Source organism: Salmo salar, chromosome 01, assembly GCF_965601325.2.
Source record: "Salmo salar chromosome 01, fSalSal1, whole genome shotgun sequence".
Classification (NCBI taxonomy): domain Eukaryota; kingdom Metazoa; phylum Chordata; class Actinopteri; order Salmoniformes; family Salmonidae; genus Salmo; species Salmo salar.
Genome location: NC_138291.1, coordinates 143,862,328 through 143,884,904, shown reverse-complemented (window position 1 = coordinate 143,884,904; position 22,577 = coordinate 143,862,328). Strand labels below are relative to the sequence as shown.

Genomic DNA, 22,577 nt, shown 5'->3' with positions numbered 1-22,577 from the left:
CCGGCCTGTTATTTGTCGTTTTTGTGTACGTATTTATTTTTGGTTTACCTTCTTTATCCGTTTAAATAAAAGAAGATGAGTGCACATTTCCCCACTGTATCTTCGTCCACTTTACCCTACGACAACTGTGACAGAATCTCCCACCAACCAAGGACCAAGCAGCGGGGTAAGGAGCAACGGAAAAATTATATGGACTATAATGGAAATTGGACTTGGGAGGAGATTTTGGACGGGGCTGGACCTTGGCATCAGGCTGGGGACTATCGTCTTCCTCCGGAGGAAATAGAGGCAGCCAAGGCGGAGAGGCGTCGGTATGAGGCTTTATCTGCGCCGATAGCGTTCAAACCGGAGAGGCAGCCCCAATTTTTTTTTTGGGGGGGGGGCACATGGACAGATCGGCGGAGCTGAGGATGGAACCAGAGCCAGTCGGGGTATAATTGGAGGTGAGCGAAGCAGAGACTATTAAGGAGTTGATGGGAAAATTGGAGATGAAAACTGAGAGAGCTACTATGTTGGTGTATTAGGCATGACATTCGCCCTACAGAGCGTGTCCGTAAATTGATGTCACCTGAGTCAGCTCTACATACGTGTCCTGAGGTGCGTGCTAGCTGGCTGGTGAAGACAGTACCAGCACCACGCACCAGGCCTCCAGTACATCAGCCCAGTCCAGTATGTCCTGTTCCCGCTCCACGCACTAGCCCTGAGGTGTGTGTCTCCAATCTGATACCTCCAGTACCAGCCCCACGCACTAGGCTTCCAGTGCATCAGCCCAGTCCAGTATGTCCTGTTCCCGCTCCTCGCAATAGCCTTGAAGTGCGTGCCTCCAGTCTGATACCTCCAGTACCAGCCCCACGCACTAAGCTTCCAGTGCATCAGCCCAGTCCAGTACGTCCTGTTCCTGCTCCTCGCACTAGCCTTGGGGTGCGTGTCCCTAGTCTGATACCTCCAGTACCAGCCCCACGCACTAGGCTTCCAGAGCATCAGCCCAGTCCAGTACGTCCTGTTCCCGCTCCACGCACTAGCCCTGAGGTGTGTGTCTCCAATCTGATACCTCCAGTACCAGCCCCACGCACTAGGCTTCCAGTGCATCAGCCCAGTCCAGTATGTCCTGTTCCCGCTCCTCGCAATAGCCTTGAAGTGCGTGCCTCCAGTCTGATACCTCCAGTACCAGCCCCACGCACTAAGCTTCCAGTGCATCAGCCCAGTCCAGTACGTCCTGTTCCTGCTCCTCGCACTAGCCTTGGGGTGCGTGTCCCTAGTTTGATACCTCCAGTACCAGCCCCACGCACTAGGCTTCCAGAGCATCAGCCCAGTCCAGTACGTCCTGTTCCTGCTCCTCGCACTAGCCCTGAGGTGCGTGTCCCCAGTCTGGTACCTCCACTACCAGCCCCATGCGTCAGGCTTCCAGTGCGTCAGCCCAGTCCCGAGCTTCCGATGACAGTGCCTCGTCCAGAACTTCCGGCGACAGTGCCTCGTCCAGAGTGTCCGGAACCAAGAGAGACGGCCCACTGTCCGGAACCAAGAGAGTCGCCCTACGGTCCGGAACCAGGAGAGTCGCCCTACGGTCCGGAGCTCCCAGAGTCGCCCTACGGTCCGGAGCCGAGTGAGTCGCCCTACGGTCCGGAGGCCCCAGAGACGCTCTGCAGCCCTGAGTATTCTGCAGGGGTGGACAGGTTGGGTGGGGGTAGTAGATCGGAACCTGAGCCACCTCCAGTATAGGTGGCTTGGGGAGGGAGGGTGGGTGTTGCACCCTCCCACCCTCCCTTCCCTCCCTTTAGTTTAGGGGGATTTTTTTGTGTTGGGGGGTATTTTATTTTATTTTGGGGGGGGGGGGGGGGGGGGTACGGTCACGTCCTGACCAGTAATAGGGGTTATTTGTATTGTAGTTTGGTCAGGACGTGGCAGAGGGTATTTGTTTTATGTGGTTCGGGGTGGTGGTTTGTTGAGAAGGGTGTTTGATTTATTATTTCCAGGTTTTGGGTTATGTTCTATGTTCTCTGTAGTTTAGTATTTCTATGTCTAGGTAATTGGGTGTTGGACTCTCAATTGGAGGCAGGTGTTTTTAGTTGCCTCTGAGGGTCCTATATATAGGTATGAGTTTGTATTAGTGTTTTGTGGGAGATTGTTGCTGTGTATAGCTTCAAGCCTTACAGGACTGTTATTCGTCGTTGTTGTTTTTTGTGTACGTGTTTACTTTCTGGTCCTGACAAAATAATAAAACTGTCCGGGAATGTTTTCTGCACTGTTCAACCAATCCAGTAAATGTGGAGGAGGAGTTAATGTCTTGTTAATGCAGCCTTGTTAATGTCCAAAAGTGGAAGTCGCGTCACACACTTTCTTTCCAGTAATTTTCAAAACGTCGCTTTACCCACGTGTGTTCTGGCTCTGTCCCAACCCATCAGGTTCTGGGACTAATCAGACGATCCGAATGTGTTCTAATTCTAGAAGGATCGGGGAGGAAGTCAAATCCAGACTCATTGCGGAGAAGAAATAAAGGTTTGTGGACGTGGTGTGGCGTTTGCCCGGAGTAAGTCTGGGTAGCAGGGTTAGGTCGGTTACTTTCTAAATGTCTTTGGTTATAATACATTTTTTTAAATACCTAGGCAAGTCAGTTAAGAACAAATTCTTGTTTACAATGACGGTCTACCCCGGCCAAACCCTAACCCGGACGGCGCTAGGCAAATTGTTGTGATACAGCCTGGAATCGACTGTGACCCTTCATAGGCATGACAGAAATCTACAGTACATATTCTACTACTCGGGTAAAGTAGCTAAGGTGCAGGACGGTAAGGGTTAGAGCTAGCTGGGATCCTTGGGATGCACATACTTTAAACCTTAACCCCTACAGTTACCCTAACCTTAACCATAACCCTTACCTAACCTTAAAGTAACTGTCCATTGTTTCCAGATTTCTATGAAATATGACCTATAAAGAATTACAATATGAGTGAAATAGTTTTCCATCCACAAAATGGTAATTGAGCATGTTAAAAAGCAGCTTTTCTGTTTCAGAATGGTGTGGGTGTATAACAGTCATTTCAAATATTAATGTAGCCCACTTATTGGCTTTTTTAAATGTTTTAAACTTTTTTTTTTAATTACATAATGCAGTAGGAAAATGGATTTAATGGACAAAATCAATTCCTTGTAATTTCTTCCTCATCCTTTTCAGGTCAGTTAGGATCACCACTTTATTTGGAGAATGTGAAATGTCAGAATAAGAGAGAATGATTTATTTCTGCTTTTATTTCTTTCATCACATTCCCAGTGGGTCAGAAGTTTATATACACTAAATTAGTATTTGGTAGCATTGCCTTTTAAATTGTTTGGATCAAACGTTACGGGTAGCCTTCCACAAGCTTCCCATAATAAGTTGGGTGAATGTTGGCCCATTCCTCCCGACAGAGCTTGTGTAACTGAGTCAGGTTTGCAGGTCTCCTTGCTCGCACACACTTTTTCAGTTCTGGCCACAGATTTTCTATAGAATTGAGGTCAGGGCTTTGTGATGGCCACTCCAATACCTTGACTTTGTTGTCCTTAAGCCATTGTGCCACAACATTTGAAGTATGCTTGGGGTCATTGACCCATTTGCGACCAAGCTTTAACTTCCTGACTGATGTCTTGAGATGTTGCTTCAATATATCCACATAGTTGTCCATCCTCATGATGCCATCTATTTTGTGAAGTGCACCAGTCCCTCCTGCAGATAAGCACCCCCACAACATGATGCTGCATGGTTGGGATGGTGTTCTTTGGCTTGCAAGCCTACCCCCTTTTTCCTCCAAACATAACGATAGTCATTATGGTCAAACAGTTCTATTTTTGTTTCATCAGACCAGAGGACATTTCTCCAAAAAGTACGATCTTTGTCCCCATGTGCAGTTGCAAACCATAGTCTGGCTTTTTTAATGGCGATTTGGAGCAGTGGCTTCTTCCTTACTGAGCGGCCTTTCAGGTTATGTCGATATAGGACTTGTTTTACTGTGGATACCTTTGTACCTGTTTCCTCCAGCATCTTCACAAGGTCCATTGCTGTTGTTCTGGGATTGATTTGCACATTTCGCACCAAAGTACGTTCCCCTCTAGGAGACAGACACATCTCCTTCCTAAGCGGTCTGATGGCTGCGTGGTCCCATGGTGTTTATACTTGCATACTATTGTTTGTACAGATAAACATGATACCTTCAGGCGTTTGGAAATTGCTCCCAAGGATGAACCAGATTTGCAGAGGTCGACAAATCTTTTTGTGAGATCTTGGCTGATTTCTATTGATTTTCCCATGACGTCAAGCAAAGAGGCACTGAGTTTGAAGGTAGGCCTTGAAATACATCCACAGGTACACCTCCAATTGACTCAAGTGATGTCAATTAGCTTATCAGAAGCTTGTAAAGCCATGACATCATTTTCTGGAATTTTCCAAGCTGTTTAAAGGCACAGTCAATTTAGTAGTATGTAAACTTCTGACCCACTGGATTTGTGATACAGTGAATTATAAAATCAAATAATCTGTCTGCAAACAATTGTTGGAAAATTACTTGTGTCATGCACAAAGTGGATGTCCGAACCAACTTGCCAAAACTATAGTTTGTTAACTAGAAATTTGTGGAGTGGTTGAAAAAATAGTTTTAATGACTCCAATCTAAGTGTATGTAAACTTCCGACTTCAACTGTAGGTGTTCCTTTTGTCCAGGTGTGAAAGGGCAGTGTGGAGTGCAATCAAGACTGCATCATCTGTGGATCTGTTGGCGCGGTATGCAAATTGGAGTGGCTCTAGAGTTTCTGAGATAATGGTGTTGATGTGAGCCATGACCAGCTTTTCAAAGCACTTCATGGCTACAGATGTGAGTGCAAAGGGTCTGTAGACATTTTAAGCAGGTCACCTTAGTGTTCTTGGGCACAGGGACTATGGTGGTCTGCTTAAAACATGTTGGTATTATAGACTCGGACAGGCAGAGGTTGAAAATGTCAGTGAAGACACTTACCAGTTGGTCAGGGCATGCTTGCAATACACATCCAGGTAATCCGTCTGGCCCCGCGGCCTTGTGAATGTTGTCCTGTTTAACAAACCCGACACGTTACAAAACAAGCGCAGTGTCTGGACATGATAACAGAACCAATACTGCCTGATGACTGAGATTAGTGAGGGCTATATGAAGGGAGAGTAATCAGTTTGGTGATGAAGTCCAGGTGTGCTTAACGATAGGGAGCAGGTGTGCGCAATGATGGTTGCCAGGTGTGCGCAATGTGGGTTGCCATGACCGGTGGTTAGTAGACCGGCGACGTCGAGCGCCGGAGGGAGGGAGCAGGAGTTGGCTTGACAGCATTATTACTTTTCTAAACACCAAAGTCCTCTCTGTTAGTAATGTGTGAGTGACCAACAGGCCGTGGGTTCCTTTGTGAAAGAGATGGCTGGAGACCATTGAGATGATTAGATCACATCCCCTCTTTGATTTGTACAAAATAATGCCATGTTCACAGTGGGGAGGGCAGAGGGCACTCACTCACCCATTCAAACACTCTCAAGCCAAATCAGGGAATTGTTTTCATGCCATTGGATATTTCTTGAAATACTCTCTTTGATTGACCCACTGTATTTGTATTGGGCTGACCGTTCTGATTTCCCCTCATGCTGTGAGCCTGTCTAGTTTCTTGGAAAATGGGAGGTATTTCTAGGTAGGGGATGACCCATGCTGCTAGGACGGGATAATAATGAATATAGGGAGGAGGGGGCTGGCTGTCAGCAGGTGATGGCTGATCGCTGAACATCACTTATGCCAAATTGTGTTTGTGGTGGGATTAATGGGAAACTGTATTCAAAATAACAGTCATGCATGTAATGATAATTCACCCACTCAGACTCTACATCCTGAATTACAATGGTTGGCAGAAAGTGGGAAACGTTGGTTTCGCGGAGGTAGCTAGCAAAGTGAGAGTATCAATCATCAGCATTAGCTGATGTCACAAAGTGCTGTACAGAAACCCAGCCTAAAACCCCAAACAGCAAGCAATGCAGGTGTAGAAGCACGGTGGCTAGGAAAAACTCCCTAGAAAGGCCGGAACATAGAAAGAACTGGACTGGGGACACCGGATAAGACAGGAGAGATATAACAGACTGACCCTAGCCCCCCGACACATAAACTATAGCATAAATACTGGAGGCTGAGACAGGAGGGGGGCCAAACAGGCAGGATATAACCCCACCCACTTTGCCAAAGCACAGACCCCACACCACTAGATGGATATCTTCAACCGCCAACTTAATATCCTGAGACAGGGTAATTCCAGTGGTTTCACTTTTAACTAACATTAAAGTACAGCATCGCATCATTGCCTTCTGACCTCATCTTTATTTAACCTCTATGGGCTAGGTGGGACGCTTGCGTCCCACCTACTCAACAGCCAGTGTAATCCCGTGGCGCAATATTCAAATACCTCAAAAATGCAAAAACTTCAATTTCTCAAACATATGACTATTTTACACCATTTTAAAGACAAGACTCTCGTTAATCTAACCACACTGTCCGATTTCAAAAAGGCTTTACAACGAAAGCAAAACATTAGATTATGTCAGCAGAGTACCGAGCCAGAAATAATCAGACACCCATTTTTCAAGCTAGCATATTGTCACGTCCTGACCAGCAGATGGAGCTAGTGTTTTAGTTTTGGGGTCAGGACGTGGCATGTTTGTGTTGGTTAAATGTTGGGTGGATGATTGGGACTTCCAATTGAAGGCAGGTGTGTATCGTTGCCTTTGATTGGAAGTCCTATATAGGTGTGTGTGTTTTTCTTTGGGGTTGTGGGTGGTTGTTTTTTGCACTGCGTTTCTAGCCTGCAGAACTGTAGCTGTTGTTACTTTGTTTGAATTGTTAAGTAGATGCTTTACTCCTTTATTTTAATTAAAGATGAGTATTCACGTACCTGCTGCGCCTTGGTCCATTTCTACAGAAGACAACCGTTACAGAACCACCCACCAAAGGACCAAGCAGCAGAAGAGGAGGAAGCCACAGGAGAAGAAAATGGAGGAATGGACCTGGCAGGACGAAAGAAAATTCTGGGCGGACAAGTTAAGGGAGCTAAGGGAACCCGAGAGGCAGCCCCAAGATTTTTTTTGGGGGGGGCACACGGGTAGTTTGGCCAGGCCAGGGAAGAGCCGTAAGCCAGCTACCCGTGACTACAGGGAGGTGCGTACGAGGTGGAGGGCGCCATGTTACGCTGAGGTGCGCACCATCTCGCCTATACGGACGCACAGCCCAGTTCACCCAGTACCAGCGCCCCGCAGGTGCCAGGGCAAGGGGAGCATCGAGCCGGAAGGGGTGATGCCAACCCTGCACTCAAGACCGCCAGTGCGCCCTTTCGGTCCGGTGTTTCCCGCTAGACACACTAGCATGGAGGTGCGTGTCTCCAGGCTGGTACGTCCAATACCTGCCCCACGCATCAGGAGTCAACAGTCGTCATCAGAGCTGCCCGCCAGTCAACAGTCACCAGAGCTGCCCGCCAGTCAACAGTCGTCAGAGCTGCCCGCCAGTCAACAGTCGTCAGAGCTGCCCGCCAGTCAACAGTCGTCAGAGCTGCCCGCCAGTCAACAGTCGTCGGAGCTGCCCGCCAGTCAACAGTCGTCGGAGCTGCCCGCCAGTCAACAGTCGTCGGAGCTGCCCGCCAGTCAACAGTCGTCGGAGCTGCCCGCCAGTCAACAGTCGTCGGAGCTGCCCGCCAGTCAACAGTCGTCGGAGCTGCCCGCCAGTCAACAGTCGTCGGAGCTGCCTGCCAGTCAACAGTCGCCGGAGTGGCCCGACTGCGCTGAACTGCCGGAGTGGCCAGACTGCGCTGAACTGCCGGAGTGGCCAGACTGCGCTGAACTGCCGGAGTGGCCAGACTGCGCTGAACTGCCGGAGTGGCCGGACTGCGCTGAACTGCCGGAGTGGCCGGACTGCGCTGAACTGCCGGAGTGGCCGGACTGCGCTGAACTGCCGGAGTGGCCGGACTGCGTTGAACTGCCGGAGTGGCCGGACTGCCCTGTTCTGCCGGAGTGGCCGGACTGCCCTGTTCTGCCAGAGTGGCCGGACTGCCCTGTTCTGCCAGAGTGGCCGGACTGCCCTGTTCTGCCAGAGTGGCCGGACTGCCCTGTTCTGCCAGAGTGGCCGGACTGCCCTGTTCTGCCAGAGTGGCCGGACTGCCCTGTTCTGCCAGAGTGGCCGGACTGCCCTGTTCTGCCAGAGGTGCCCGCCTGCCCTGATCTGCCAGGGTGCCCGGCCTGTCAGGATCAGCCCGAGTGGTCCTCCTGCCCTCCGGCCCAGCCCGAGTGGTCCTCCTGCCCTCCGGCCCAGCCCGAGTGGTCCTCCTGCCCTCCGGCCCAGCCCGAGGGGCCCTCCTGCTCTCCGGCCCAGCCCGAGTGGCCCTCCTGCCCTCCGCTCCAGCCCGAGTGGCCCTCCTGTCCCCCGGCCCAGCCCGAGGGGTCCTCCTGTCCCCCGGCCCAGCCCGAGGGGCCCTCCTGTCCTCCGGCCCAGCCCGAGGGGCCCTCCTGTCCTCCGGCCCAGCACGAGTGGTCCGTCTGCCAGGGTCAGCCCAAGTGGCCCATCTGCCCGGCGCAGCTAGCAGCGCCACCGAAGTGGGCTACGCCGACGGTGGAGCAAGGTCCACGCCCTGCACCTGAGCCACCTCCAGGATAGGTGGGTTGGGGAGGGAGGGTGTAGCACAGTGCCGTCGGTGACGGCAGCCACCCTCCCTTCCCTCCCTTATTGTTTTAGGGTTATTGTTTATGGGTTTTGTGTTGTTTTTTTTTGTTGGTAGGTGCATTCCGGGGTCTGCACCTTGAGGGGGGGGTACTGTCACGTCCTGACCAGCAGATGGAGCTAGTGTTTTAGTTTTGGGGTCAGGACGTGGCATGTTTGTGTTGGTTAAATGTTGGGTGGATGATTGGGACTTCCAATTGAAGGCAGGTGTGTATAGTTGCCTTTGATTGGAAGTCCTATATAGGTGTGTGTGTTTTTCTTTGGGGTTGTGGGTGGTTGTTTTTTGCATTGCGTTTCTAGCCTGCAGAACTGTAGCTGTTGTTACTTTGTTTGAATTGTTAAGTGGATGCTTTACTCCTTTATTTTAATTAAAGATGAGTATTCACGTACCTGCTGCGCCTTGGTCCATTTCTACAGAAGACAACCGTTACACATATAATGTCACATAAACCCAAACCACAGCTAAATGCAGCACTAACCTTTGATGATCTTCATCAGATGACAACCCTAGGACAGTATGTTATACAATACATGCATGTTTTGTTCAATCAAGTTCATATTTATATCAAAAACCAGCTTTTTACATTAGCATGTGACTAGCATGTGACTAGCATTCCGACCGAACACTGCCGGTGAATTTACTAAATTACTCACGATAAACGTTCACAAAAAACATAACAATTATTTTAAGAATTATAGATACAGAACTCCTCTATGCACTCGATATGTCCGATTTTAAAATAGCTTTTCGGTGAAAGCACATTTTGCAATATTCTAAATAGATAGCCCGGCATCACAGAGCTAGCTATTTAGACACCCAGCAAGTTTAGCACTCACCAAAGTCAGATTTACTATAAGAAAAATTTTATTACCTTTGCTGTTCTTCGTCAGAATGCACTCCCAGGACTTCTACTTCAATAACAATTGTTGCTTTGGTCCCAAATAATCCATTGTTATATCCAAATAGCGGCGTTTCGTTCGTGCGTTCAAGACACTATCCGAAAGGGTAAATAAGGGTGACGAGCATGGCGGATTTCGTGACAAAAAAATTGTAAATATTCCATTACCGTACTTCGAAGGATGTCAACCGCTGTTTAAAATCAATTTTTATGCCATTAATCTCATAATCTCAGCCTGGGGCTGCCTCGATATCATTCAGCTTTTTCCCGGGCTCTGAGAGCCTATGGGAGCCATAGGAAGTGTCACGTTACAGCAAAGATCCTGAGTCTTCAATAAAAAGAGCCAAGATGAACAACAACTTGTCAGACAGGCCACTTCCTGTTCAGAATCTTCTCAGGTTTTTGCCTGCCATATGAGTTCTGTTATACTCACAGACACCATTCAAACAGTTTTAGAAACTTTAGGGTGTTTTCTATCCAAAGCCAATAATTATATGCATATTCTAGTTACTGGGCAGGAGTAGTAACCAGATTAAATTGGGTACGTTTTTTATCCGGCCGTGTCAATACTGCCCCCTAGCCCTAACAGGTTAATAATGATTAAGCTTTAGTGATAAAGTGAAAGGTAAAAGCTTAAATGAGCGGTAAGCTAATAACAATGAATACATTTTTTTTTAAACAAACACTGCATATGTATATTTGTCCTATATTTCAGTAACAAGAAGCTTCGGACTCCTCCCAACTATTTCATCATGAACCTGGCAGTGAGTGACTTCCTCATGGCCGTCACACAGTCCCCCATCTTCTTTGTCAACTGTCTCTACAAGGAGTGGGTGTTTGGAGACACAGGTACTTTTACCTTCATTCCATATATTTGGTAAAATAACCGCATCAGATCAATTGTCATAATTGAAAGCTTCAGCTACTTTGGTATTTTGAGATGAATTATGCTGTACACACTGAACAAAAAATACTCATCAAAGTAATTATGTGGAAATTCCATCTCTGAGATTACTCAGATTGTAACATTTCTGTTATCTGTCTCTGTGAAATGATTTTATGGTTAGGCTGTAAGATGTACGCCTTCTGTGGGGCCTTATTTGGGATCACCTCCATGATCAACCTGCTGGCTATCTCCATTGACCGCTACATAGTCATCACCAAGCCCCTGCAGGCCCTGCATTGGACCTCTAAACGCCGCACCTCCGTCGTCATCGTCATAGTCTGGCTCTACTCATTGGCCTGGAGCCTGGCACCTCTCCTGGGCTGGAGTGAGTTCCCTCCACTAACACCGTCCTTTTGAGTGCCAGTTTTCTGACTGTTTCTGCTCTCTTGCCAACTCCTTATGGAATTGTCATGCCATGTTTTGCTAGACAATGACACGAATGGAGTTGGCAAGAGCCCAAACAGATCTGGGACCAGGCTAGCAACCTTTTATCTTATCTTTCAAACTAAACCATTGTTCCTACGCAGGTTCTTATATCCCGGAGGGCCTGATGACATCCTGTACGTGGGATTATGTGACCTCCACACCAGCCAATAGGAGCTACACTCTAATGCTATGCGTCTTTGTGTTCTTCATCCCTCTGGGCATCATCTCTTACTGCTACCTCTGCATGTTCCTGGCCATACGCACTGGTAGTAGGTGAGTTGATACATTCACACAGCCATGCCTCTGTGTGCATACACACATAGACATACAGTTGAAGTCGGAAGTTTACATTCACTTAGGTTGGAGTCATTAAAACTCATTTTTCAACCACTCCACAAATTTCTTGTTAACAAACTATAGTTTTGGCAAGTCGGTTAGGACATCTAATTTGTGCATGACACAAGTAATTTTTCCAACAATTCTTTCCAGACAGATTACTTTACTTAAAATTCACTTTATCACAATTCCAGTGGGTCAGAAGTTTACATACACTAAGTTGACTGTGCCTTTAAACAGCTTAGGAAATTCCTGAAAATTATGTCATGGCTTTAGAAGCTTCTGATGGGCTAATTGACATAATTTGAGTCAATTGGAGGTGTACCTGGGGATGTATTTCAAGGCCTACCTTCAAACTCAGTGCCTCTTTGCTTGACATCATGGGAAAACCAAAAGAAATCAGCCAAGACCTCAGAAAGAAAATTGTAGACCTTCACAAGTCTTGTTCATCCTTGGGAACAATTTCCAAACAGCTGAAGGTACGACGTTCATCTGTACAAACAATAGTACGCAAGTATAAACACCATGGGACCACGCAGTCGTCATACCGCTCAGGAAGGAGACGCGTTCTGTCACCTAGAGATGAACGTACTTTGGTGCGAAAAGTGCAAATCAATCCCAGAACAACAGCAAAGGATCTTCTGAAGATGCTGGAGGAAACAGGTACAAAAGTATCGACAGTGAGGGAAAAAAGTATTTGATCCCCTGCTGATTTTGTACGTTTGCCCACTGACAAAGAAATGATTAGTCTATAATTTTAATGGTAGGTTTATTTGAACAGTGAGAGACAGAATAAGAACAAAAAAATCCAGAAAAACCCATGTCAAAAATGTTATAAAATGATTAGCATTTTAATGAGGGAAATAAGTATTTCACTCCTCTGCAAAACATGACTTAGTACTTGGTGGCAAAACCCTTGTTGGCAATCACAGAGGTCAGACGTTTCTTGTAGTTGGCCACCAGGTTTGCACACATCTCAGGAGGGATTTTGTCCCACTCCTCTTTGCAGATCTTCTCCAAGTCATTAAGGTTTCGAGGCTGACGTTTGGCAACTCGAACCTTCAGCTCCCTCCACAGATTTTCTATGGGATTAAGGTCTGGAGACTGGCTAGGCCACTCCAGGACCTTAATGTGCTTCTTCTTGAGCCACTTCTTTGTTGCCTTGGCCGTGTGTTCTGGGTCATTGTCATGCTGGAATACCCATCCACGACCCATTTTCAATGCCCTGGCTGAGGGAAGGAGGTTCTCACCCAAGATTTGATGGTACATGGCCCCGTCCATCGTCCCTTTGATGCTGTGAAGTTGTCCTGTCTCCTTAGCAGAAAAATACCCCCAAAGCATAATGTTCTTGGGGTCATAGGCAGCATTCTTCCTCCTCCAAACACGGCGAGTTGAGTTGATGCCAAAGAGCTCCATTTTGGTCTCATCTGACCACAACACTTTCACCCAGTTGTCCTCTGAATCATTCAGATGTTCTTTGGCAAACTTTAGACGGCATGTATATGTGCTTTCTTGAGCAGGGGGACCTTGAGGGCGCTGCAGGATTTCAGTCCTTCACGGCGTAGTGTGTTACCAATTGTTTTCTTGGTGACTATGGTCCCAGCTGCCTTGAGATCATTGACAAGATCCTCCCGTGTAGTTCTGGGCTGAATCCTCACCGTTCTCATGATCATTGCAACTCCACGAGGTGAGATCTTGCATGGAGCCCCAGGCCGAGGGAGATCGACAGTTCTTTTGCGTTTCTTCCATTTGCGAATAATCGCACCAACTGTTGTCACCTTCTCACCAAGCTGCTTGGCGATGGTCTTGTAGCCCATTCCAGCCTTGTGTAGGTCTACAATCTTGTCCCTGACATCCTTGGAGAGCTCTTTGGTCTTGGCCATGGTGGAGAGTTTGGAATCTGATTGATTGGTTGCTTCTGTGGACAGGTGTCTTTTATACAGGTAACAAACTGAGATTAGGAGCACTCCCTTTAAGAGTGTGCTCCTAATCTCAGCTCGTCACCTGTATAAAAGACTCCTGGGAGCCAGAAATCTTTCTGATTGAGAGGGGGTCAAATACTTATTTCCCTCATTAAAATGCAAATCAATTTATAATTAAAAAAATAATAATATTCTGTCTCTCACTGCTCAAATAAACCTACCATTAAAATTATAAACTGATCATTTCTTTGTCAGTGGGCAAACATACAAAATCAGCAGGGGATCAAATACTTTTTTCCCTCACTGTATATCCACAGTAAAACGAGTCCTTTGTCGACATAACCTGAAAGTCCGCTTAGCAAGGAAGAAGCCACTGCTCCAAAACCGCCATAAAAAAGCCAGAGTGGTTTGCAACTGCACATGGGGACAAATATCATACTTTTTGGAGAAAAGTCCTCTGGTCTGATGAAACAAAAATAGAACTGTTTGGCCATAATGACCATCGTTATGTTTGGAGGAAAAGGGGGAGGCTTGCAAGCCGAAGAACACCATCCCAACCGTGAAGCATGTGTGTGGCAGCATCATGTTGTGGGGGTGCTTTGCTGCAGGAGGGACTGGTGCACTTCACAAAATAGATGGCATCATGAGGTCGGAAAATTATGTGGATATATTGAAGCAACATCTCAAGACATCAGTCAGGAAGTTAAAGACAGGGAAACTGTACTCAGATTAAATGTCAGGAATTGTGAGAAACTGAGTTTAAATGTATTTGACTAAGGTGTATGTAAACTTCCGACGACAACTATATATTGTACTTATATATACACACACATGCACACATACACACACACACACTCATATGCACACACACACCATCAAAACACATATCCAGATGATGGGGCCCTCTGGTTGTCTATCTTCCTCTGACACCCCGTCCATCCCCTCTCCAATGCCCACAGAGACATGGAGAAGCTGGGCAGTCAGGTAAGGAAGTCCACCCTGATCCAGCAGCAGTCCATCAAGACTGAGTGGAAGCTGGCCAAGATTGCCTTTGTAGTCATCATCGTGTATGTGATGTCCTGGTCTCCCTACGCCTGCGTCACCCTCATCGCCTGGGCTGGGTAACTATGGTGTTACATATGAATTTCAATGGGGTTCAGTTCCCATATTCACAAAGCGTCTCAGTAGGAGGGCTGATCTAGGATCAGTTTTGCCTGTTTTTAGATCATTCTGAATACGATTACATGGACGGGGGTATCTGATGAAAGATGGCGCTGTACTGGATGGCGGCCGTTTTGATAGCACCAATCCAACTTTGCTATTTTGTGATTCCTTTGTTGTTAATTTTTACTTCATTTTTTCATTTCTTACGACCGACAAGGACTTTTGAACATCAGATCGGCAGTTACTTACCTCAATTCCGGCTTCAACTTCAACTCATCTGCCCTGGGCTCTTTCTCAAATTCCGACTCAATTTACGGGCCAAGAGGAAACACTGACGTTACAGAGGCAAGAGGGGGGATCCTGGAGAGATTAACGTGAAGGGAGAACTGGCCACCTCTTCTGCCCATTCTACTGGCCAATGTACAGTCACTTGATAATAAGATGGATAACCTCCAATCGCGGATTTGCTACCAAGGGGACTCTGCTTTTCTGAAACATGACTCTCAGACACCCCCCATGGCTATCCAACTCGATGGATTCGCCATTCACCGTGTCAACAGGAAGAGGAGTCTGGGTACATTGAGGGGGGAGGGGTTTGCCTCTTTATCAACAACAACTGGTGTGCTGACTCGAGCGTGGTGGAAGTGTCGGCCCATTGTTCACCCGTCTTGGAATACCTGATGGTCAAATGCCGACCATTTAACCTCCCGAGAGAGTTTTCAGCTGTTATCATGACTGTTGTATGCATTCCACCTCAGAACAAGAAAAAATAACAAGCTGGCACTTAATAAACTGTATGAGGGTTACAGTATAACCAAGCAGGAAAACAATCCAGAAGCTGCTTTTCTGGTTACAGGTGATTTTAATTCTGCGTCATTAAGACACGTGATGCCCAACTTCCAACAACACGTCTCCCTCACCACTAGCGGCGGTAAAGTTCTAGACCACTGTTATTCTACCCACAAGCAAGCATACCAGGCCCTCCCTTGTCCACCATTCTGCAAATCAGATATTGACTCCGTACTCCTGCTTCCTGTCTGCAAGCAGAATCTCAAACAGGAATTACTTGTGACTCGCTCCATTGAGAAATGGTCTCCAGAATCAGAGATTATGCTACAGGACTGTGTTTCTGGACTCTGCCGATAACGTCAATGAGCTAACCACCTCCATCACCAGCTTCATTAGGAAATGCATAAGCGACGTTGTCCCCACAGTTAAGGTTTGCTGCTTACCCAATCAAAAGCCCTGGATTAACACTGAGGTTGGAGCTAAACTAAAGTATAGGGCTACCGCGCACAGGGCTATCGCAGACAACCCTGAGGCTACGGCAGAGTCATCAAATGAGCAAAAGGACAATATAAGAATAAGGTGGAATCATATTACACAGGCTCCGACACCCGCCGAATATAGCAGGGGCTACAGTCCATTATGGATTACAAAGGAAGACCCAGCCATGATCTGCCCAACGATGCCGCTCTACCAGACGAACTTATGCACCCTTTGACAATAACATGTGTCGGGTGTGAGGGCCACCACCAACCCAGAAGATAGGGTGATCTCGCTCTCTGAGGCCGACGTGAGTAAAGTCTTTATTCAGGTATATACCCGCAAGGCCGCGGGCCCTATGGTATTCCAGGGTTCGTTCTCAGAGCCTGCGCAGAACAGCTGGCAAGTATATTCACAGTAATTTTCAACCTCTTCTTGTCCCAGTCTGTAATCCCCATGTTTTAAGATGACCACCATCATTCCTGTTCTCAATAACTCTAAGGCTTCATGCCACAATTACTACCGCCCTGTAGCACTCACGTTTGTAACCATGAAGTACTTTGAGAGGCTGGTTATGGCACACATCAACTCCCTCATCCAAGACACCCTAGACCCACTTAATTTGCATATCACCCCAACAGATCCATAGACGACGCAATCTCAATTGCACTCCACACTACCCTCACCCACCTAGATAAGAGGAATACATATGTGAGAATGCTATCCATTGACTACAGCTCAGCGTTCAATACCATTGTCCTCTCCACGCTCGTCACCAAGTTTAGGACCCTGGGACTGAACGTTCTCCCTCTGCAACTGGATCCTGGACTTTCTGGAGGAAGGTGGTGAGGGTAAGCAAAATCACCTCCGCCACGCTAACCCTCAACACTGGGGCCCCGCAGGGGTGTGTGCTTAGTCCCTTCCTGTACTCCCTGTTTACCCACGACTGCGTAGCAATGCACGATTCGAGTTATACCAACATCAAGTTTGCTGACGACACAAAGTTGGTAGGCCGGATCATCAGCGACAATGAGACAGCCTAAAGGGACGTCACTGACTTGGAAGTGTGGGCCCGGAACCACAACCTCTTCCTCAAAGTCAGTAAGACCAAGGAGCTGATTGTGGACTATAGGAAATGAGGGGGCGAGCAAGCCCCCATCCACATCGATGGAGCTGCAGTGGAGCGGGTAGAGAGCTTCAAGTTCCCGGGTGTTCAAATCACTAAGAACTTAAAATGGTCCACACACCCGCGCACGGTCGTGAAAAAGATGTGACAGTGCCTCTTCGCTCTCAGGAGGCTGAAAAAGTTTGGCATGGGCCCTCAAATACTCAAAAGGTTATACAGCTGTTTCATTGAGATAATCTTGACTGGCTGCATCACTGCTTGGTATGGCAAAAGCACCGCCATCGATTGCATGGCCCTACAGAGGGTGGTGTGGACAGCCCAAAATCGTTAAAGACTCCAACCAACCAAGCCATAGACTGTTTGCTCTGCTTCCTCATGGCAAGCAGTACCGGTGCATCAAGTCTGACACCAACAGGCTTCAGAACAGCTTCTATCCTCATGCCATAAGACCGCTATATAGCTAATGAAATAGCTAACAAAAGAAAGACCTTTCACTGTACTGCATGTGTAAATTAAAACTTGAAACTTGATCCTAGATCAGCACTTCTACTCTGAGATGCTTTATGAATACAAGCTGTTGAGATGCTTGAGAAATAGTTAGAGGGCATGTGATCTAGATATTATGAACGATCAGGGGTCTTGAATTTATTTTTCTGACTGTTGATTCAGATATGAAGTTGAGGATTTTACTGTAGTTCCTGCAGATCTTTGGTTAATGCAGAAAAATATGGAATACATTTTTTCCGAATCCCACAAATTATTTTAAAGTGAGGCTTGGATTGGTTCGGAATGGCAGGCACCTATGGGTTGAAGAGGTGAGAGTCTGTTTTGAGAGTTTTTAAACTCTATCAGGGTCAGAGACAGTTTAAACATATGTTTTTTTTTGTTTTGTGTGGGGAAGGTACTGTACGTACTGCAGCGAGAGTAGAGGTGAAGAGAGTGGATGTGAAGTGATGGAGTGCAGTCTGTCGGAGAGGAGGGATAATCAAGCATATGATTCCTCCTGCTCACTCCACAACACCTTTGGGTCACTGCCGAGCCATACGAACAGGCTGCACAGGAGCCAACTAGGCAGGCAGTGCAAACAGACACCACACTGACTGACCAAGGCACAGACAGGCATGGACTGACGCATGACTGACCATCCACTGACATACTGAACAAACACAGAGTTCTGACTCCAAACGTATTTTTAGAGGGTGGAAGCAGAGCAGAATAAGTTACTGCCATGTGTCAGTAAAACCTGAGGAGGTCAGATTACTTTATCTGTGAGGCTTGTAGTGTCCTATAAATGTTACCTCTCCTTTCAGCTATGGAAGTACCCTCAGTCCCTACTCCAAGGCAGTCCCTGCTGTCATAGCCAAAGCCTCAGCCATCTATAACCCCTTCATCTATGCCATCATCCACTCCAAATACAGGTGAGTATAATCATCTTAATGTGTCCCTCCCCTAGGGTATAACTCAAAACACCATTTTATGTACTGTCCTAACCTTTCATAACCTAAGGTTGTTTTGGCAAGTTGCCATAGGGATCCTTTGGTGTGATTGGGCTTGGCCGTCCAGATTGGGCTCCTACAGGGCATTATGAAAGTACTCAGACCCCTTGACTTTTTCCACATTTTGTTACGTTACAGCCTTATTCTAAACTGGATTAAATCGTTTTTTCCCACTCATTAACCTACACACAATACCCCATAAAGACAAAGCAAAAACAGGTAAAAAAAGTTAACAAATAAATATTACATTTACATAAGTATTCAGACCCTTTAATCAGTACTTTGTTGAAGCACCTTTGGCAGCGATTACAGCCTCGATTCTTCTTGGGTATGACGCTACAAGCTCGGCACACCTGTATTTGGGGAGATTCTCCCATTCTTCTCTGCAGATCCTCAGGTTTCTCCAGAGATGTTCGATCGGGTTCAAGTCCAGGCTCTGAATGGGCCACTCAAGGACATTCACAGACTTGTCCGAAACCACTCCTGCATTGTCTTGGCTGTGTGCTTAGGGTTGCTGTACTGCTGGAAGGTGAGCCATCGCCCCAGTCTGAGGTCCTGAGCGCTCTAGAGACGGTTTTCATGAAGGATCTCTCTGTACTTTGCTCTGTTCATGTTTCCCTCAATCCTGACGAGTCTCCCTGCCACTGAAAAACATCCCCACAGCATGATGCTGCCACCACCATGCTTCCCCGTAGGGATGGCTCAATATTGGTTTCATCAGACCAGAGAATCTTGTTTCTCATGGTCTGAGAGTCCTTTTGGTGCCTTTTGGCAAACTTCAAGCAGGCTGTCATGCTTTTTACTGAGGAGTGGCCTCCGTCTGGCCACTCTACCATAAAAGCCCGATTGGTGGAGTGCTGCAGAGATGGTTGTCCTTTTGGAAGGTTCTCCCATCTTCACAGAGTAGCTATGTTAGAGTGACCATTGGGATCTTGGTCACGTCCCTGACCAAAGCCCTTCTCCCCTGATTGCTCAGTTTGGCCGGGTGGCCAGCTCTAGGAAGAGTCTTGGTGGTTCCAAACTTCTTCCATTTAAGAATGATGGAGGCCACAGTGTTCTTCGGGACCTTCAATACTGCAAAAATGTTTTGGTACCCTTCCCCAGATCTGTGCCTCGACACAATCCTGTCTCGGAGCTCTAAGGACAGTTCCTTCGACCTCATGGCTTGGTTTTTGCTCTGACATGCACTGTGAACTCTGGGACCTTATATAGACAGGTGTGTGCCTTTCCAAATAATGTCCAATCAATTTAATTTACCACAGGTGGACTCCAATCAAGTTGTAGAAACATCTCAAGGATGATCAATAGAAACAGGATGCACCTGAGCTCAATTTCGAGTCTCATAGCAAAGGGTCTGAATACTTACATAAATAAGGAATTTCTGTTTTTCGCTTTGTCATTATGTGGTATTGTGTGTAGATTAATGATGAAAAACATTTATGTTATCCATTTTGGAATAAGGCTGTGATGTAACAAAATGTGGGAAAAGTCAAGGGGTCTGAATACTTTCCGAATGCACAGTATAACAACTGACTTGTTGCATTTGACTTAGGTGATGACAATAGGGATGATTTGGTGTACTATATGCTTGATGTTGTATCCCTCCCTCTTGCCTCTCTCCTCCTTTTACCCTCTCCTTTCCTTTCTTTTTTGTTGACTCTCCCATACAGAGACACTTTGGCAGAGAAGGTTCCCTGTCTGCACTGCCTGGCCCAGACCCCTAGGAAGGACTTTATCTCTGTGTCCAACAGTGAGTCCTCCTTCAGGGACTCCATGCTCAGCAGACAGTCCTCCACCTCCAAGACGAAGTTCCATAGAGTGTCCTCTATGTCCACTGGAGACACAGTGAGTTAGTGTGCTACTGTGGGGCTGGAGGGTAGGGTAGGGTAGAGGGGTGGTAGGGGTAGAGGGTAGAGTGGTGTAAGGTAGAGAGGTTGGGGTGGAGGGTAGGGGTAGAGGGGTGGAGGGTAGGAATAGAGGGGTGAGGGGTGGAGGGTAAGGGTAGAGGGGTGTAGGAGAGGGGTGGAGAGTAAGGGTAGAGGGGTAGAGGTAGAGGGGTGTAGTAGAGGGGTGTAGGGTAGGGGTAGAGGGTAGGGGAAGAGGGGTGGAGGGTAGGGGTAGAGGGTAGGGATGGAGGGTAGAGTTAGAGTGGTTTAGTGTAGAGGAGTGGAGGGTAGAGGGCGAGGAGTGGGTGGTAGGAGTGGAGGGGTTGAGGGTAGGGGTAACAGCCAAAAAACGTAATACTTCCAGATCAACTGTAATATCAATACCATTGTAAAGCACAATTTCTCCCCTTTCCAACAAAATCAATGACGAGACCTTTGTGATGCCCATCTCACCATGAGTCAAGAAAGGCAATGAGCTCTGTCGGGTTTTTTTTTTTAAATGGCGGGTGGGGAAGTGAAACCTATTGCGTGATAGCGAGAAAGAGAGATGTCGTGTGGGGAAACGGCTTTTTTCACCCGATCTGTCCAACTTATCACCTTATCGCCTCTAAAATGTAAATAAAACACTATAAAGAGTTTATATTATGTGTCATTACCTACCTATTTGAAGGTTTGTGTCGAATTTGAATCGGGTTTTTAGGGCGGTGCTAAAGTGATCTTCAGAAGTGAACAGCGGCTTTTGAGAGTCATGATAGCTTGCAGTGATGATGCAAAAAATGACTAGGTATCCCCCCTTACCCTGTCCTTGTCCCTTTCTTGTTTTTAAGCCGTGAGAGAAGTGCTACACCTGGTGGAGAAAGGCTGTAAGACAGAATTAGTTGCTTTATGCGTGCTGTACGTTACGCCATGACACATCACGATGTAACGTACAGCGTCAGAGGGGTCAGTTTTTTCAACTTTTCTCCAATACTATAGAGCCATTACCATGTCAATCAACGCTTGAATAGAAATGTAGTTCACACCCCAGATTTTGATGTCAACACAGTCAGTACAGTCCCATTAGTTTTCATTGCAGCCTCGTTTGAATGTCGCAGTTGCGCACATTTGTACAGAATGGGGTTAGTCACCGTTAGAGTGGTGTGGGGTAGAGGGGTGTAGGGGTAGTGAGTGGGCTGTAGGGTAGTGGTAGAGGTAGAGGTGTGGAGGGTAGGGTGGGAGAGGTAGTGGTAGAGGGGTGGAGGGTATGGGTAGAGGAGTGGAGGTTATGGGTAGAGAGGTGGAGAGTAGGGGTAGAGGGGTGGAGGGTAGGGGTAGAGGGGTGGAGGGTAGAGGTAGAGGAGTGTAGGGTAGAGGTAGAGGTAGAGGGGTGGAGGTAGAGTGGTTTAGGGTAGGGGTAGAGTGGTTTAGGGTAGAATTAGAGGAGTGTAGGGTAGAGGTAGAGGGGTTGATGGTAGAGATAGAGGAGTGTAGGTTAGAGGTAGAGGAGTGTAGGGTAGAGGGTTTGGAGAGTCAGGTAGAGGGATGTAGGGTAGAGGTAGAGGAGTGTAGGGTAGAGATAGAGGAGTGTAGGGTAGAGGTAGAGGTAGAGGGGTGGAGGGTAGAGGTAGAGGGTTTGGAGAGTCGGGTGGAGGGTAGGGGTGGAGGGTAGGGTTAGAGAGCTGGAGGGTAGGGGTAGAGGCGTTGGAGGGTAGGGGTAGAGGCGTTGGAGGGTAGGGATAGAGGGCTGGAGGGTAGGAGTAGAGGGATGGAGGGTAAGGGTAAAGGGGTTGGAGGGTTGTTGTAGAGAGCTTGGAGGGTAGAAGTAGAGTGGATGGAGTGTAGGGGTAGAGGGGTGGATAGATGCTGCACAAGAATAGATGTCTCATGTTGCCAGGCAAACACAAAGGCTGGAGTCAGGTCTACAAAAACATAAACATTCAAATGCAACAATGTACTGCTTTCTTGTACTACAATCCGTTATTTTGTAAGTATGTTTCTGAGAAAATGTATTAAAATGTTGATCACAAAAAATAAAAACATTGTAAAGCACAGTGCTCTAGAGTAGTGGTTCCCAAACGTTTTATAGTCCCGTACCCCTTCAAACATTCAACCTCCAGCTGTGTACCCCCTCTAGCACCAGGGTCAGAGCACTCTCAAATGTGGTTTTTAATTGTAAGCCTGCCACTCACACACTATATGATACAATTATTAAACATAAGAATGAGTGTGAGTTTTTGTCACAACCCGGCTCGTGGGAAGTGACAAAGAGCTCTTATAGGACCAGGGCACAAATAATAATATAATAATAATCAATAATTTTGCTCTTTATTTAGCCATTTTACATATAAAACTTTATTTGTTCAAAATTGTGAATAACTCACCACAGTGTCACGAGAATTTCT

At 47.1% G+C, this 22,577-nt stretch overlaps 1 protein-coding gene across 2 annotated transcripts in view; it reads left to right on the top strand.

Annotated features, from left to right (window-relative positions):
- Window positions 1-22,577, top strand: part of opn4xa (opsin 4xa) — a 65,938-nt gene that overhangs the window by 36,860 nt on the left and 6,501 nt on the right. Inside the window, exons 2-7 of one of the 2 annotated variants that reach the window (XM_014128739.3) lie at window positions 10,344-10,477; window positions 10,696-10,899; window positions 11,102-11,273; window positions 14,218-14,379; window positions 18,125-18,232; window positions 19,981-20,155. In XM_014128739.3, coding sequence (XP_013984214.1) covers window positions 10,344-10,477; window positions 10,696-10,899; window positions 11,102-11,273; window positions 14,218-14,379; window positions 18,125-18,232; window positions 19,981-20,155 — 955 coding nt within the window. 2 annotated transcript variants of the gene reach the window in all.